Source organism: Leopardus geoffroyi, chromosome B3, assembly GCF_018350155.1.
Source record: "Leopardus geoffroyi isolate Oge1 chromosome B3, O.geoffroyi_Oge1_pat1.0, whole genome shotgun sequence".
Classification (NCBI taxonomy): domain Eukaryota; kingdom Metazoa; phylum Chordata; class Mammalia; order Carnivora; family Felidae; genus Leopardus; species Leopardus geoffroyi.
Genome location: NC_059337.1, coordinates 72,226,101 through 72,241,845, shown reverse-complemented (window position 1 = coordinate 72,241,845; position 15,745 = coordinate 72,226,101). Strand labels below are relative to the sequence as shown.

The 15,745-nt window shown below is 39.7% G+C and overlaps 1 protein-coding gene across 8 annotated transcripts in view; it reads right to left on the bottom strand.

The window, feature by feature from the left end:
• The window catches only part of RPGRIP1 (RPGR interacting protein 1), a 90,898-nt gene that overhangs the window by 54,186 nt on the left and 20,967 nt on the right, over nt 1-15,745 (bottom strand). For 7 of the 8 annotated variants that reach the window (XM_045450314.1, XM_045450309.1, XM_045450310.1 and 4 more), the window contains exons 3-8: nt 10,808-10,940; nt 7,633-7,898; nt 6,292-6,391; nt 5,660-5,791; nt 3,163-3,268; nt 160-183 (exon numbers count right to left, since the gene is read on the bottom strand). In XM_045450314.1, coding sequence (XP_045306270.1) covers nt 160-183; nt 3,163-3,268; nt 5,660-5,791; nt 6,292-6,391; nt 7,633-7,898; nt 10,808-10,940 — 761 coding nt within the window. The remainder of the gene's footprint in view (nt 1-159; nt 184-3,162; nt 3,269-5,659; nt 5,792-6,291; nt 6,392-7,632; nt 7,899-10,807; nt 10,941-15,745) is intronic. The other variant, XM_045450311.1, reaches the window with a different exon arrangement.

The window sequence follows — 15,745 nt, the reverse complement described above, 5'->3', positions numbered from 1 at the left end:
AATAAATAAACATTAAAAAAAAAGAAATTATATGTCATAATAACTTTAATTTACTTGGCTAAATTCTGGTGTCATATTACTTGAAGATTAATACAAATTTCTTTGGGTTTTATTACTTTTACTACTAAGAAACAGAGATTCAAAGAATCTATTTAGTACCTTCTGGAGCAGAGCTTCATATGCCTGAAAGAAAGAAATACATATTATTCTACTCACATATCAGCTTGATGTTTGTTTTCATATTTATCTCTGTACTACAAACGTTTAAGTGGTTAGTTTAAGAGATATGAGAATATTTTTATTGTTTTATTTTTTTTGAGAGAGAGGAGACAGAGAGTGAGTGGGGGAGAGACAGAGAGAGAGAGGGAGACGCAGAATCTGAAGCAGGCTCCAGGCTTTGAGATGTCAGCACAGAGCCTGATGCAGGGCCTGAATCCACAAACCATGAGATCATGACCTGAGCCGAAGTCAGATGCTCAACTGACTGAGCCACCCAGGTGCCCCTAAGAGATATTTAAAAATTCTCACAAATCAAGTCAGTTTGTGTACTTTTTTTTAAAACTAATTGCTGCTACTTTTCCCCTGCCTTAGCTTGCCAGGAAGTCTGTGAATATAACAGATGATACAATTTCTTTAAGGAAGGGTCATTTATTCACAATTGTATTGCATTTGGTACATTATCTGAGAAAAACATTTATTTTCAAAGTAGGTGCTCTTACTCAGCATATTTCAGAAAACTCTCTTCCCAGTTTCAGAAACAGAAAAAACAATAACCAAACTAACTACAACAGCTATTGTTGGTTGAGCAGTTACTATGTGTTTCATGATCTATTATCTTATGATCATTACAATTGTTTCACATATATTGTATCTCATTTAATTCTCACAGCGTATCTGAGAAGTAGACATTATTACCTAAACCTTAAAAATGAGAAACCCAAAGCTCCGAAGCTAAGTCACTTGCTCAGCGTCATATAGCTATCAAGAGGCCGAAGCAGAACTTTACATCATCTCGTCTAACTCCAGAGTCTGAGCTACTGACCACCATATTTTGCTGCTAAGGGATTAAGAGAATGCAATTTTTTTTTTACTACATGTATAAGAAAGGATGACTAGAAAGGTAAACTGCTAGAGAAAAACAAATTGTAAAACCTACATTTTAAAAAAGTGTGGGAGATTACTCACCATTTTAGGCCATCTCCACCCCTCCCACTAACATGGGTAAGTATTTAGAATGGCTTTCTTCCTTTTTTCCTTCAATGTGATGGAGGAATAGATGGAGTTATAGAAAAAAAATGTAATCCTACAAATACTGCTATTTACCCATACGATTTTAAATTATCGTCCATCTCATATTTCCATATTCTGTAGGTGCTACCAAAATTAACCAAATCAAAAGACTACAAGCAGATGTATAGGTCTCTCCAAAATACAGGTTGGGGGGTTGACCTTGTAAAGATCCCTTTGTCCCCATCAGAACAGAAGTACCCAGGGCAGTGCTAACTGAACCCAACCTAGATGAATGATACCACCACCATCTTCTTGCCCACACTAGATACCCAGGGGTCATCTTTATTTCCCCTTTTCCCCCAACCACTCCCTTTTGGTGATGACGTCATTCTTCTATTTCCTGCAAGTTGCCAATTCTCCGTGGGCCTCTCTCCGTGGGCCTCTCTCACTGTCTTGGTGGGAACCCTCATCCTATCTCCTTTGTACCACTGAACTCATTTCATACCTGATCACTTTACTTATACCAGCCAACCTATATCATTCACTCCACTGCTAGATGATCCTTCCTTGTAGTTTTGAAATTTTTGATAAGTTGAAAATTTCAGAAAAATACTAGAACATATCAGTCACCTATAATTCTACTACCCAGAATTAAGAATTATTGCTTTATAATAGTTTTTAAGGTATTATTTCTTTATTAAAATGTATTTCAAAAAAAGTTCAAACATTAAAAACAAAAGCAAGGTGATCTCTTTGGGGAAAATTGATCATGTTATCAACTTATTTAAAGCCTTTCTGCAGCTCCACTGTCAATGGGATTAAGTCTAAAATCCTGATAAGGCCTCCATGATTTGGACCCTGATGTTTCTCACCTCCATGCCTTGGCCTACACCTCTCCTCCTCTAGAAAACCCTTCCCTCTCTTGCATACTCACTAGCACCTGCTAATCTTTCAGTATCCCATTATTTGGCTCAATAATATACTCTGTTATGAATCTTTTTTGGATCCCATACCCCATTCTCTGGTAGATCTGACTACTTTCTGTTGTGTCCCCAATACCCTGTATGCAGATAGCTGTACTTGTTTACATCTTGTTCTCTCTCTCTCTGGTAAGTTCCCTGAAGGCATGAACTGTCTTACATTGTAATCTTTGTGTCAAATGCTTTGCACAGTTCCTGACACTCAATAAATATTTATCCAGTAAAAGAATGGTGCTAATCTATCACTTGCACCCTTGATGCCCTATTTCCACCATTCAGATATGAGTTTCTATTGTGTGGTAATGAGAAAAGACCATGAGCCTTGGTGTCAGATAAACCCAGACTCAAAGTCTGCTCTGCCCCTTACTATTTTTATGACTTGAGCAAGTTACTTAACTTTTTTGAGGCTCAGTTCCCCCATCCATTAAATGTTCTTACATTGAGGGTTGTTCTCAGGCTTAAACTCCGGGACTGAGTCTAGCACATACAGAGTGCTTAGTAAAGACTAGTCTCCTTCCCTTCCCCTGTGACTGCTCTTGGCTTCCCAACTTAATTACATTATCATTGTGGCTGCTGGCTGGGAACTTAACCCTGAGCACAAGTTAACCCCACTTAATTCTACCTTAGAAGGCAGGGCTTGAGCTTTCTTCCTAATAGAGAGATAATGTGAATATTGGAAAGAGAATAGACTCCGAATTGCAAGGTGTGGATTTGAATATCCCCTATAAGTTTTGAGATGAGTAATTTACTTTCTCTCAGTTGTGGTCTTCCATGTGTATAATGGAGAAAATAATTCTAACTGGCTCTTTTCCCCCCAACCTGGCGACAGACAGTTTCAGTTGGACCTGGATGCCCGATTGGACACAGGGCTTCTCAAACAGCCAAGGATCCCAGGGTTCTATGATTTAAGGTACCACAGACCATCCCACGCTAACTTGCCCTGGAAGCTCACCTCTTGAACTTCTGTTAATTGTGCTTTTGTTGCTACCAACGAAGTATTCCTTTCATGTAGAAGCTTCTTAAGACGAATCAGCTCTATATTCTCCTTAATGGAAGCTCTGGACAAAGAAGACAGTGCTGAAACATTCTCTCTGTGAATGGACAGAGTTAAACACCTTTCCCCCAACACTGCACCAAGAACATCTTCCTCTTCCTCTTGCCTTTTTATCTTGTCCACAACATCGCAGAAGTAGGAAGCAAATGTATACCCCAATAAATAACCTCTTTTCTCCCATTTCCCTTTCACACCGGCTGAGATTTGAGAGAGAGACTACCAACCTTAAAACTCTGTGTTCTGAGAAAACATAATAGCTATTTTGAAAATTATGGTGCTTACAGCTTCCCATAAACTTTGCAAAGTCCAACTGAATCTGAGTCTTGTTTCCTTTGAGAAACTGGAAAGGTATGGATATGGAGAACACAAGGGAAGATTATTATTTCTGAACCTAGGAGATCATATTTTCTTTATTATTTGAAAGGTATTGAGGAGGATTGGGGCTCATTAGACTCTATCTCAGGGATTCCCAGTCCCAACTGCTTATTAGAATCATCTGGAGAAATCTTTATAATTATACTGCATGAACTCCACTCCCACATAATTGAAAGGGAATCTCTGGTATAGGGCCCAGACTTCTGTAGGGTTTTATCTATTTTTTAATTTTCAGAATCTGTTTACATGAAATAAATTATAAGATACACACTTTTTTTCTTTTATATAACTTATTTACCTATTTATTTTTATGTGGTATGTTCCATATTGTATTATCTCATATATTATTTTTTGTTTTCTTAATCAATATTGTCTTTTTTTGATTAGAACATTTCTTTTTTTTTTTCTCCAAATTTTTATTCAAATTCCAGTTAGTTAACATGCAGTGTAATATTGGTTTCTGGTGTAGAATTCAGTGATTCATCACTTACATACAACATCCAGTGCTCATCACAACAAGTACCATCCTTAACACCCATCGCCTATTTAGCCCATCCCTCACTCACCTCCTCTTCAGGCTTCCATGGTTTTATTTATTTGTTTTTTAGATTTTTATTTTTGAGAGAGTGAGTGGGGGAGAGAGAGAGGGAAACAAAGGATCCCAAGTGTGCTCTGCACTGACAGCACAGAGCCTGATGTAGGGCTCGAGCTTACAAGCCGTGAGATCATGACCTGAGCTAAAGTGGGATGCTTAACCAACTCAGACCCCCCCAGACACCACCCTCCGACTTCTGTGGTTTTAAAACATCTCCAATTGAAAACTATGTTTGAACATGGATGTTTATAGCAATTTCATTCATAATTGCCCAAATTTGGAAGCAACCAAGATGTCCTTCAGTAGGTGAATGGATAAATAAACTGTGGTACATCCAGACAATGGAACATTATTCAGTGCTAAAAGAAATGAGCTATCAAGCCATGAAAAGACATGCAGGAGACCTAAATGCATACTGCTAAGTGAAAGAAGCCAATCTGAAAAGACTACATAGTGTATGATTCCAACTATATGACATTCTGGCCAAAGACAAAGTCAGAAAAACAGTGGAAAGATCAACGGTGCCGGGGGGGAGGGGGGAGGGAGGGATGCACAGGCAGAGAGCACAGAGGATGTTTAGGGCAGTGAATCTATTCTATATAATACTGTACTGGTAGATACATGTCATTATACATTTGTCCAAACCCATAGAATGTGCAACACCCAGAGTGAACCCTAAGGTAAACTATGGACTCTGGGTGATAATGATATATCAGTGTGGGTTCATCCATGGTCACAAAAATACCACTCTGGTATGGGAGACCGATAGTGTGGAAGGCTGTGGGGGCGGGAAATGAGGGATATATGGGAAATCTCTGTACTTTCTGCTCAATTTTGCTATAAATCTAAAACTCATAAATCTAAAAAAATAAAGTCTACTTTAAAAAAAAAAGTTCTCCAGGGGCACCTGGGTTGTTCAGTCAGTTAGGCAACCGACTCTTGATTGCAGCTCAAGTCATGATCTCACAGTTCGTGAATTCGAGCCCCACATCAGGCTCTAGACTGACAGTGCCAAGCCTGCTTGGGATTCTCTCTCTCTCCTTCTCTCTCTGCCCCTCCCCGAATCATTCTCTCTCCCTGCCTCCCTCTCTCACTCTCTCTCCCCCTCTCACTCTCAAAAATAAATAAATCAAATCAAATAAAGTTCTCCAAAGACTGATGCACAGTGAGAGCTGAGAACTCCTATCTGTGACAAGGATGAAACAGTTTTCCTTCTGTGAAGTGAAGCAGCAAATCTTCTAATTTACATAAACATTCTCTTTAGGTTAATCCATTTCTTAACCCACACAGGAATCCAGGTCTATTTCTCAGACTGAATTTAACCCCAGGCATTCTCCTTTCCTCTGAGACAGAGGAAAGATACCAGTAAGAATCTCTTACTTTTCCAGTTCATATGGCTTGAGGCATGGAATGCTGCACTCTTACCGAAGCTCTGTGGCCTTCTGAGCACACCCCAAAGACCTTCTCTGTTCAAAATCTTCATCTTTGGACCACATTTTCTCAGGAGACTTGGGTGGTTCTTCCAACAGCATCGTATTGCTGGTCACAATATGAGCACTGTTAAGGCATGCACAGACCAATGAGTTTAGTCATAATTATGACTTTGCTGAAAGAAATTATACTGCTAGAATTAGGAACATTAAACACAAAAAGAAGACATAGAAATTTCTGTTCTAGGCATTTAGAACTGAGTTCTCACATGTATGAAAAGAAGTTAGAGGATATGTGTGATGGTTAATCTTACAAAATATAGCTTTCAAGTGTCAAACAGAAGTATAAATTAATTATGACCTAAGGGAGAAAAATATAAAGGGAAGGAGACAGAATACCTTCAATTAAGGAAAAGGCCTTTATTTGCCTTTTTTTTCAAAGACAGACAGATGCTGATTTCCCATCTTTTAAGCAATGAAGTTGGAATTTGACCTAGAGTTGACTTTCAGCTTCTCTGATTATGCTGCAAAGATTTCAAAATGCCAACATTCACTTGTTCCCTAAATAATGTATTTCCAATTAAAGCTGAAGGAGTAACAGTGCAGGATAAAGGAGTAAGAACTTACAGTTCACTGGATTCACTGGATATTTCACTTCTGATATTTTCATTTGTCACGTGTTCTTTGAATGTAGGAGGGGCTGTGTAGCTCAGCCTGTCACTGGGCTCTGGAAGTTTAGACAGAAGATGCAGACTCTGCAATAGATTTCTCCAGAACACTAAGGGCTAAAAGTAGGGAGCTGTGAGACCTGGGGGGAAATCCTTATAATAACTGCTGATCTCAGGGGAGGGGGTCTCAGTCTTTACTCTTTTTTCTTTTTCCTCAATTCTTTTTTTTTTAATTTATTCATTTTTGAGAGAGAAAGAGAGAGAGAGCTGGGAGGGAGGGAGACAGACAGACACACACACCCAGAGAGAGAGAGAGAGAGAGAGAATACTAAGCAGGTTCCACACTTGTCAGCACAGAGTCCAACTTGGGGGTTGAACTCATCAAACCAGGAGATTGTGACCTGAGCCGAAATCAAGAATTGCTTAACTGCCTGAGCTACCACAGGCATCCCTCTCAGTCTTTACTCTTGCATAGATATGCAAATACAGACTTAATAAATGAGCGGGACTACAGACTGTCAAGTAAGTGAGTATAAATGGGAAGAAGAAAGGGACTATGTGTCTAAAACTCTAATGCATCTTTACCTCTGATGCTGGGTATATAACTCATACTCAATAATGCTGAAGTCAAACTGAACTTAGACTTAACTAAAGACAACAAATTCCTATGGACCTAAATCAGGGCTGAGGAGGCTAGGTGAAGGAAATTTACACAAAAAAATTTTATTTAATTCAATGTTGGGTTTCCTAGCAGCCATAGACTCTTAGCCATTTGGAATACAGGAAGAAAAGAAATCGCAACTTCTCACTTACAGCCTGATTTCTAAGTTTGGACTTCAGAATTTCCAGGTGCCCCTGCAAAGTTTTGATTATGTATATGTGTATTTTTCTTGGGAGGAGGCCTCGGTTTGATCATGAGCTCAAAGGCGTCCACTTTCCAAAAAAAGCTAATAATCCCAGTTTTAGATGCACAGCATTAGTCCAGGGTCCCATAGTTCCCGTAGAGGGACCTGTCCTAAAATCACTCATCATCAAGGATAATTCGAATCTATTTTCTAGGCCCCCTGCATAACTTGGTCAGCAGAATTCCTGTTTCCCTTGTCTGCTTCTCTCCTCTCCGCTACTTCATGGTGAACTGAGAATTGTGAACCTGACATACCAGGAGAAAAAAGATTTTAGGAAGGTAGAAACTACTGGGGAAAAGGGCAGGTGGAATAAAGCAGTAAGGAGGAAAATGTGGCTGCCAAATCAGTCCTTCCCAGTATTTCAGCCCTGTTGGAAACTTGGTCCTGAACCTTACCCCTCTTGGGTTTCTCGGGAACCGGCGCACCGGCCGTGCGGAGCTGTCTGTGTCCCGCGTGGACCCGAGGCTGGCTGCGGCGGGGAGCTGGGGGGCCGACGCGCTGGAACTGCAGCTGCAGCCCATGCAGCAGGGGGCGCTGGTGCTTAGTGGGGGGCTGTCGCCACCCCGCCTTCCGCCGCAGAGGTGCAGGCTGTTGGGCTTCCACCACCTCTGCCCTCAGGTCCCGGCCAGAAGCCATCAGCCGACGCAACGCTGTCCTCATCCTAAGGGCAAAAGTAGAGCCGGTGGAAGGGGCCTTTCCAATTCTGTGAGTTATTATTTCTACAGTTCATTTGGTGGCAAATCATCATGAACTGATCTCTGATATAAATTTATCTACTGTGGTCCATTACCAATACTTTAAAAAATTAATTTTCTATCCCCAATACACTGTAAGTTTTTGAGGACAGGGAGGTTGTGGTATCCATCTTTGTCCATTCTATTGCAATAAAAAAGTGGGGGGGGGGGTTCGTCAATGTATTTATTTATATATTTACTTTTAAATAATATACATTGTCTTCTGTCCTAATAAATTGTGATTATGTTACAACATAAACAAAAATACTAATTTTTTTTTCAACGTTTATTCATTTTTGGGACAGAGAGAGACAGAGCATGAACGGGGGAGGGGCAGCGAGAGAGGGAGACAGAATCGGAAACAGGCTCCAGGCTCTGAGCCATGAGCCCAGAGCCTGACGCGGGGCTCGAACTCACGGACCGCGAGATCGTGACCTGGCTGAAGTCGGGCGCTTAACCGACTGCGCCACCCAGGCACCCCTACAAAAATACTAATTTTTAAAGAATTGGTAATTAAATATAAGCATAAATTTTAATATTTACTTCTCCCATCCCACTTGTCTGCACACCCCCGTATATGTACCCAACTTTAAGGATTACTCTCCTACAGCCTCTACTATACACCCCTATAGCCCCTAGTATATATTGAGACTTACCTATGGTGGACAGTCAATCACTGTTTGTCATCTTTTTTTTTAATTAATCTCTACACCCAACGTGGGGCTCGAACTCACAATCCCGAGATCAAGAGTCTCATGCTCCACAGACTGAGTCAGTCAGGTGCCCCCCACTATCTGTCATCTTGACCTAAAATCATGCTTTCAACCCTTATCATCCAATTCTGTGGTCCCCCTGCCTGCCAGTTCTGACATACTGTGTGGCTTTGGGTACGTCATTAACCTTTTGTGATCAGTTTCCTCATCTATGAATAAAGATAAAAATAGCACCTGCCTCATTAGATTGTTAGGAGAAGTGAATTAAATAAATACATGTAAAGTGTTTAGAACAGTGCTGTGCAGGGGTGCCTGGGTGGCTCAGTCAGTTAACTGTCTGACTCTTGGTTTCAATTCAGGTCATGATCTCACCCTTTGTGAGTTTGAGCCCAGCCTGTTTCAGATTCGGTCTCCCTCTCTCTCTGCCCCTACCCCACTCACACTGTCTCTATCTCAAAAATAAATAAAACATTAAAAAATTTTTTTTAAAGAAAATGAACAGTGCTGTGCATTGTGAGCACTGTAGAAGTTAGCTATTATTATTATTATTACATATCATATCCAGATAAAGAAATCAAGTCATGAAACAGCCGGGTAAATTGCCCAAAGCCAAGGGTGATGGAATCTAATTTTTAGCCACTTAATATCTATAATCTCAAGTACTTTTTGGTTATCAACCAAGAAGCAGTATTTTTTGGCCTATGCAACCTTCTGCTTTCACCAGATTCTCAAGTTCTCTGCAATATAAAAGAATCTCTCACTCTGAAGAGTGTTGGCATACAATGGAAGCCTGTATCCTGTAGATTCTACATGAAGCTATGAACCACTCCTGGGGATTACCAGTAAGAAAGCAAAAAGATGCTCTTGACATTGGGGAGTAGGTCTAACCTAACTAGTTCCCGGTGTTGTGTGAAGCTGGCCTGTTGTTCACAGCTAGGTCATGTTATTATCCTGTTGGACACAATCGCACACAACACCAACATCAGACAAGGCCACTGAGACCATGATAGAGTGATACTGAACAAGGCCACTGTATAATTTCATCTAAACACAAACACAAGGTCACTGTGCTGCACACAAAATACCAAACATTCTCCTTTCCTGGCTAATAAGTGAGTGCTATTCTAACCAATTACAGCTTTAGCTTCACTCTAGTCTACTTCCCTGCAGATAATATCCAAATGCGGAGTTGTCCCTGCTTTCTAACGGTATCACATCTGGAGCAAACTCCTGTTACCCTTGGACCCTCCCACAAATCACCCAACTGAAGCTCAAATCCTGTAATAGATTTTTTTTCTAACACATTCTTACTGAAATGACTGTATCATCTATGGTGTGCATTTCTCTAGCTGCAGTGAATAATAAACCCAACTTGCTCAACTATAGGTGTGTTCCTGCTAGTCTTTGGCTGGAAGGCATTGACACCAATATGTTTAAAATATGTCCTAGAGATAAACTCTGAACTTTCAGAACTACTATTCTTCCCATCTGTTAATCTATCCACACTCCATCTCAGATTCCTCTCCAGGTCTCATCCCAAGAGATGCCCTTTTGAAAGCCAATAACTTAAGGTTACTGTACATGGTATATTTCGGAGTTAAGGGCTTTTTAGCACAGTTACTCACTAGTTGTGACTTTAGGCAAGTTACTTAACCTTTTTTTTTTTTTTTTAATTTTTTTTTCAACATTTATTTATTTTTGGGACAGAGAGAGACAGAGCATGAACGGGGGAGGGGCAGAGAGAGAGGGAGACACAGAATCGGAAACAGGCTCCAGGCTCTGAGCCATCAGCCCAGAGCCCGACGCGGGGCTCGAACTCACGGACCGCAAGATCGTGACCTGGCTGAAGTCGGACGCTTAACCGACTGTGCCACCCAGGCGCCCCACAAGTTACTTAACCTTTTTATGTTTTCTTTTCCTCTTAATAATACCTCCTCCCTCATAGTATTAAATAAGTTAATTGCATTTATAATAAGTTAGTTAATATACATAAAGCACTTCTAACATGCCTGATACAGGAAATGATCAATATGATTTTTGGTTTTGTTTTGCAAATAAAAACCTCCTTCTCTGACTTGCCCCTGTTCCCCTTTGTTCCCCAGCTTAAGGAGAACACAAGGTACCTTTTGATCTCATCCTGTTGCTTCCAATAAAGCTCCTTCACCAACATGTGCTCTTCACGAAGACGAAACAAGCTGTCCTCCAGTTCTTCCCGGCTCATTCTGCTCAGGGGTGGTTGAGTTTTTATATTCTTACCTAAAGTCCCAGAAAAGGGTAAAGAGAGATTATTTTTACATGTAATTTTTTTTAATCCATCAGGTCTCTCATCACATTTTGTCTAGAGGGCTTCATTCTATCTGAGTCGTGTGTTTGAAAGGAAATTCAGGAAGTATATGAAATGTGTGCTAATGGACCTCTTTATTCCATATCCAGGAATGCTATGGAATGATATCATTCTGTATTGTTTCAGCACAAGGTATGACTTAATTTCCTGTCTAGAAAGTACATTCTCTTTATAAAAACATCAAATTGGGCTGTTAGTCTACTTAAAATTTTTTTAATTTGCTCTTCTATTTTTTCTACTTACTAGATAATTTGGACATAGACAAAGACTGTGCCCACAACCATCTTCAAACCCTTACTAAGGAAATGGATAGAAACCTTTCTTGATTACCAAAAAGTCATCTAATTTGTTTTTGTGGTCTGGAGAAACCATTCCCAAAGTTGCCTCCTTGAAATACAGCATCTGCTTGTTCTAAGCAGAGGAAACTAGAGCACACTTTTCAGTGTGTTAATGTTCACTGGCCCAGACTCAGCTCTTGATTGCATGGGAAAGAACCTAAAACTCCAGCACTCAAAATATAGCTCTTTCCCTAAAAGACAGCGCTCAGAACTTCAGTCTCAGAACCACCTCAGCCACCACTACCCCCTCTCTGGTCTATCCTTTGGAAAAGATAAGTTTTTTAAAAAACAGGTTTATTAAAGTATAGTTAGCATGTAATATGCTGAATATATTTAAAGTGTAAAATTTGGTCAATTTTGACATGTGTTAGAACTGTGAAGCCTTCACAGTTAAGATAACAAACATATCCATGATAGCCAAGTTTCCTTGGCCCCTTTGTGACCCATTCCTCTCTACTCCATCCTAACCCCAATTCTACTTTAGTTCCCAGGAAACCACTGATATGTTTTATGTCACTACAGATTCGATTCTTTAGAATTTGATATAGATCAAATCATCCATTATGTACCCATTTTATTTTTTAGTTTTTGGGGGGCTGTTTTGACCTTTTTCACTCAGTATAATTATTTTGAGATTCATCCATGGTGTTTCTTATATCAATAGTTCCTTTTGGTTGCTGGTAGTATTTCACTGTACAGATAGATACACCATAATTTATCCATTTGGTGGACATTTGAATTATTTCCAGGTTTTGGCTATTACAAATAGAGCAGCTATGAAAATATATCTGTAAGTCTTTATATAGACATTTCTTAATTTCTCTTGGGCAAATATGTAGGAATGAAATAGCTGGGTCATAAGATAGGTATATATTTAACTTTTCAAAAATCTGCCAAATTGTTCTCCAAATATGCATATCTCACAATATATGATATTACATATATCTTTATTATTTCTTGGAACCACTTGAAAGTAAGTTGTACACATCATGTCCATTACTTTTTTTTAAGTTTATTTATTTTTGACAGAGAGACAGTGTGAGCAGGGGAGGGGCAGAGAGAGGGGGAAGACAGAATCCCAAGCAGGCTCCATGCTGTTAGTACAGAGCCCAATGCAAGCCTTTAACTACTAAATTGTAAGATCATGACCTGAGCCAAAACCAAGAGTGGGACGCTTAATCAACTGAGCCACCCAGACACCTCTGTCCCTTTACTTTTAAACATGTTATTGTATATTTCCTAAAAACAAGGACATAGCCATAGAATAATTCTCATTCCATTACTCCTACATTTATTAGTTGGAATTGTACTATAAGAGAAAGATCTCCCTTCAATAAATTTATTACTTAACATATTTATATACATATTTATATAACCTCATGGATTATACATGTTATACAATCTCATGTTATACAATTATAACATATTTATACACTTTCATGGATTCCTATTTTAGTCAATGGGTTATAATCCATTGATACCATACATTTTTCCCCCAAAATTTATTATTTTTTTATTAAAAATTATTTTTAATGTTTATTTATTTTTGAGAGAGACAGAGCATGAGCAGGAGAGGGGCAGAGAAAGAGGGAGACACAGAATCTGAAGCAGGCTCCAGGGTCTGAGCTGTCAGCACAGAGCCCGACACGGGGTTTGAATTCACAAACCATGAGACCATGACCTGAACTGAAGTAGGATGGTCAACCAACTGAGCCACCCAGGTGCCTCTAATTTTTATTTCTTTTTAGAGAGAGAGCATACAAGCAGGGGAGGGACAGAGAAAGAGAGAGAGAGAATCCCAAGGAGGCTTTATGCCCAGCGTGTGGAGCTCAGTGCGGAGCTTGATCTCATGATTATGAGATCATGACCTGAGCCAAAATCAAGAGTTGGAGGCTTAACTGATTGAGCCACCCAGGCATCCCTATCATTATTCATCTTCACGCTCAAACTGTCCCAGATTCAGCCAGTGTGAGCCCTTCAAGCTGGTTCTGGTGTCCTTTTAAAATATCTTCATGGGGGGCACCTGGGTGGTTCAGTCGGTTAAGTGTCTGACTTCTGCTCAGGTCATGTTATCACAGTCTGTGAGTTTGAGCCCCGCATCAGGCTCTGTGCTGACAGCTCGGAGCCTGGAGCCTGCTTTGGATTCTGTGTCTCCCTCTCGCTCTGCTCCTCCCCTGCTCATGCTCTGTCTCTGTCTCAAAAATAAATAAAAACATTTTTTGGGGCACCTGGATGGCTCAGTCGGTTAAGCGTCCGACTTCAGCTCAGGTCATGATCTCGTGGTCCGTGAGTTCGAGCCCCGCATCGGGCTCTGGGCTGATGGCTCAGAGCCTGGAGCCTGCTCTCGATTCTGTGTCTCCCTCTCTCTCTGCCCCTCCCCCATTCATGCTCTGTCTCTCTCTGTCTCAAAAATAAATAAAACATAATTTATTAAATAAATAAATAAAAATAAAAAAATAAATAAACGTTAAAATTTTTTAAAATAAAAATAAATAAATAAATAAATAAATAAATAAATAAATACATTTTTTAAAAATTAAAAAAAATATCTTCATGGGAGCACTTCTTGATCTCAGGGTGTGAGTTCAAGCCCAATGTTCGGCATGGAGCCAACTTAAAAAAAAAAAAAAGACAAAAAAACCCACAAAAAAACCTATCAGGGGGACCTGGCTGTCTCAATTGGTAGAACATGTGACTCTTGATCCTGGGTCTTGAGTTCAAGCCCCACATTGGGTGTAGAGATTACTTAAAAACAAACAAACAAACAAACCAAAAACTAAGATCTGGGTGACATGAAAAGATATTCAACATCACTAATAATCAGGGAAATGCAAATTAAAGCCACAAAGAGATATATCACCTTATATCTGTCAGAATGGCTAGTATCAAAAAGACAAGAAATATCAAGTGTTGGTGTGGATGTGGGGAAAAAGGAACCCTCATGCAACATTGGTGGGAACACAAATTGATGTAGACACTGTGGAAAACAGTATGGAGTTATCTCAAAAAATTAAAAATAGAATTACCATATGATCCAGTAATTTAGCTACTGGGTATTTACCATAAAAAAACAAAAACACTAGTTTTAAAAGATATATGCACTTCTTATGTTTACTTCAGCATTATTTAGAATAGCCAAGATATGGGAACAATGTAGGGAGCCTGGGTAGCTCAGTTGGTTAAGTGTCCAACTCTTGATTTTGGCTCAGGTCATGATCCCAGGGTCATGGAATTGAGCCCCACATTGGGCTCTGTGCTGAGCATGGAGCACACCGAGGATTCTTTCTCTCTCTCCCTCTGCCCCTTTTCCTAGCTCTAAAATTAAAAATAATAATAATAAGGAAACAATCCAAGATAGATGAATGGATAAAGGAGATGTGGTATGTATATAGGGGTGCCTGGGTGGCTCAGTCGGTTGACTGTCCAACTTCAGCTCAGGTCATGATCTTGTGGTTCATGAGTTCAGGCCCCATGATGGGGCTCTGTGCTAATAGCTCAGAGCCTGGAGCCTGCTTTGGATTCTGTGTCTCTTTCTCTCTCTGCCCCTCCCTGTCTTGTGCTCTGTCTTTGTCTCTGTCTCTCTCTCAAAAAGAAATAAACATTTAAAAAAAAAAGATATGATATATACGTTGGAATATTACTCAGCCATAAAAATAAGATCTTGCCATTTGTAACAACTTGGATGGGCCTAGAAGGTATTATTAATGACATAAGTCAGGTAAAGACAAATACAATATGATTTTACTTATATGTGCAATCCAAAAAAAAAAAAAAGCAGTAACAAACCCATAAATACAGAGAACCAACTGGTGAGCAGAAGGGGTAGAAGGATGGGAAAAATGGAAGAAGGAGAGTGGGAGTTATGGAATGAATAAGTCACAGGGATGAAAGGTACAACATAGGGAATACAGTCAATGGTGTTGAATAGTGACAGATGGTAGCTACACTTGTAATGAGCATAGATAGTGTAAGTAAAGAGATCATGAATCACTATGCTGTACACCTAAAACTAATGTAACATTGTGTGTCAACTATACTTCAATTAAAAAAAAAGTTTCTCAGGGCACCTGGGTGGCTCAGTCAGTTGAGTGTCCGACTTTGGCTCAGGTTATGATCTCACGGTTTGTGAGTTCAAGACCCATGTTGGGCTCTGTTCTGACAGCTCAGAGCCTTGGGCCTGCTTTGGATTCTGTGTCTCCTTTCTCTCTCTATCCCTCTCCTGCTTGTGCATGCTCTCTCTCTCTCAGAAATAAACATTAAAAAAATTTTTAAAAAGTTTCTTTTCTCCCAAAGTATCTAAAATAAATTCAATATTGCTTAGAATGGGGGGAATAAAATAGATATAACTTCCAAACCAATGAACTTACAAAATAATGCAG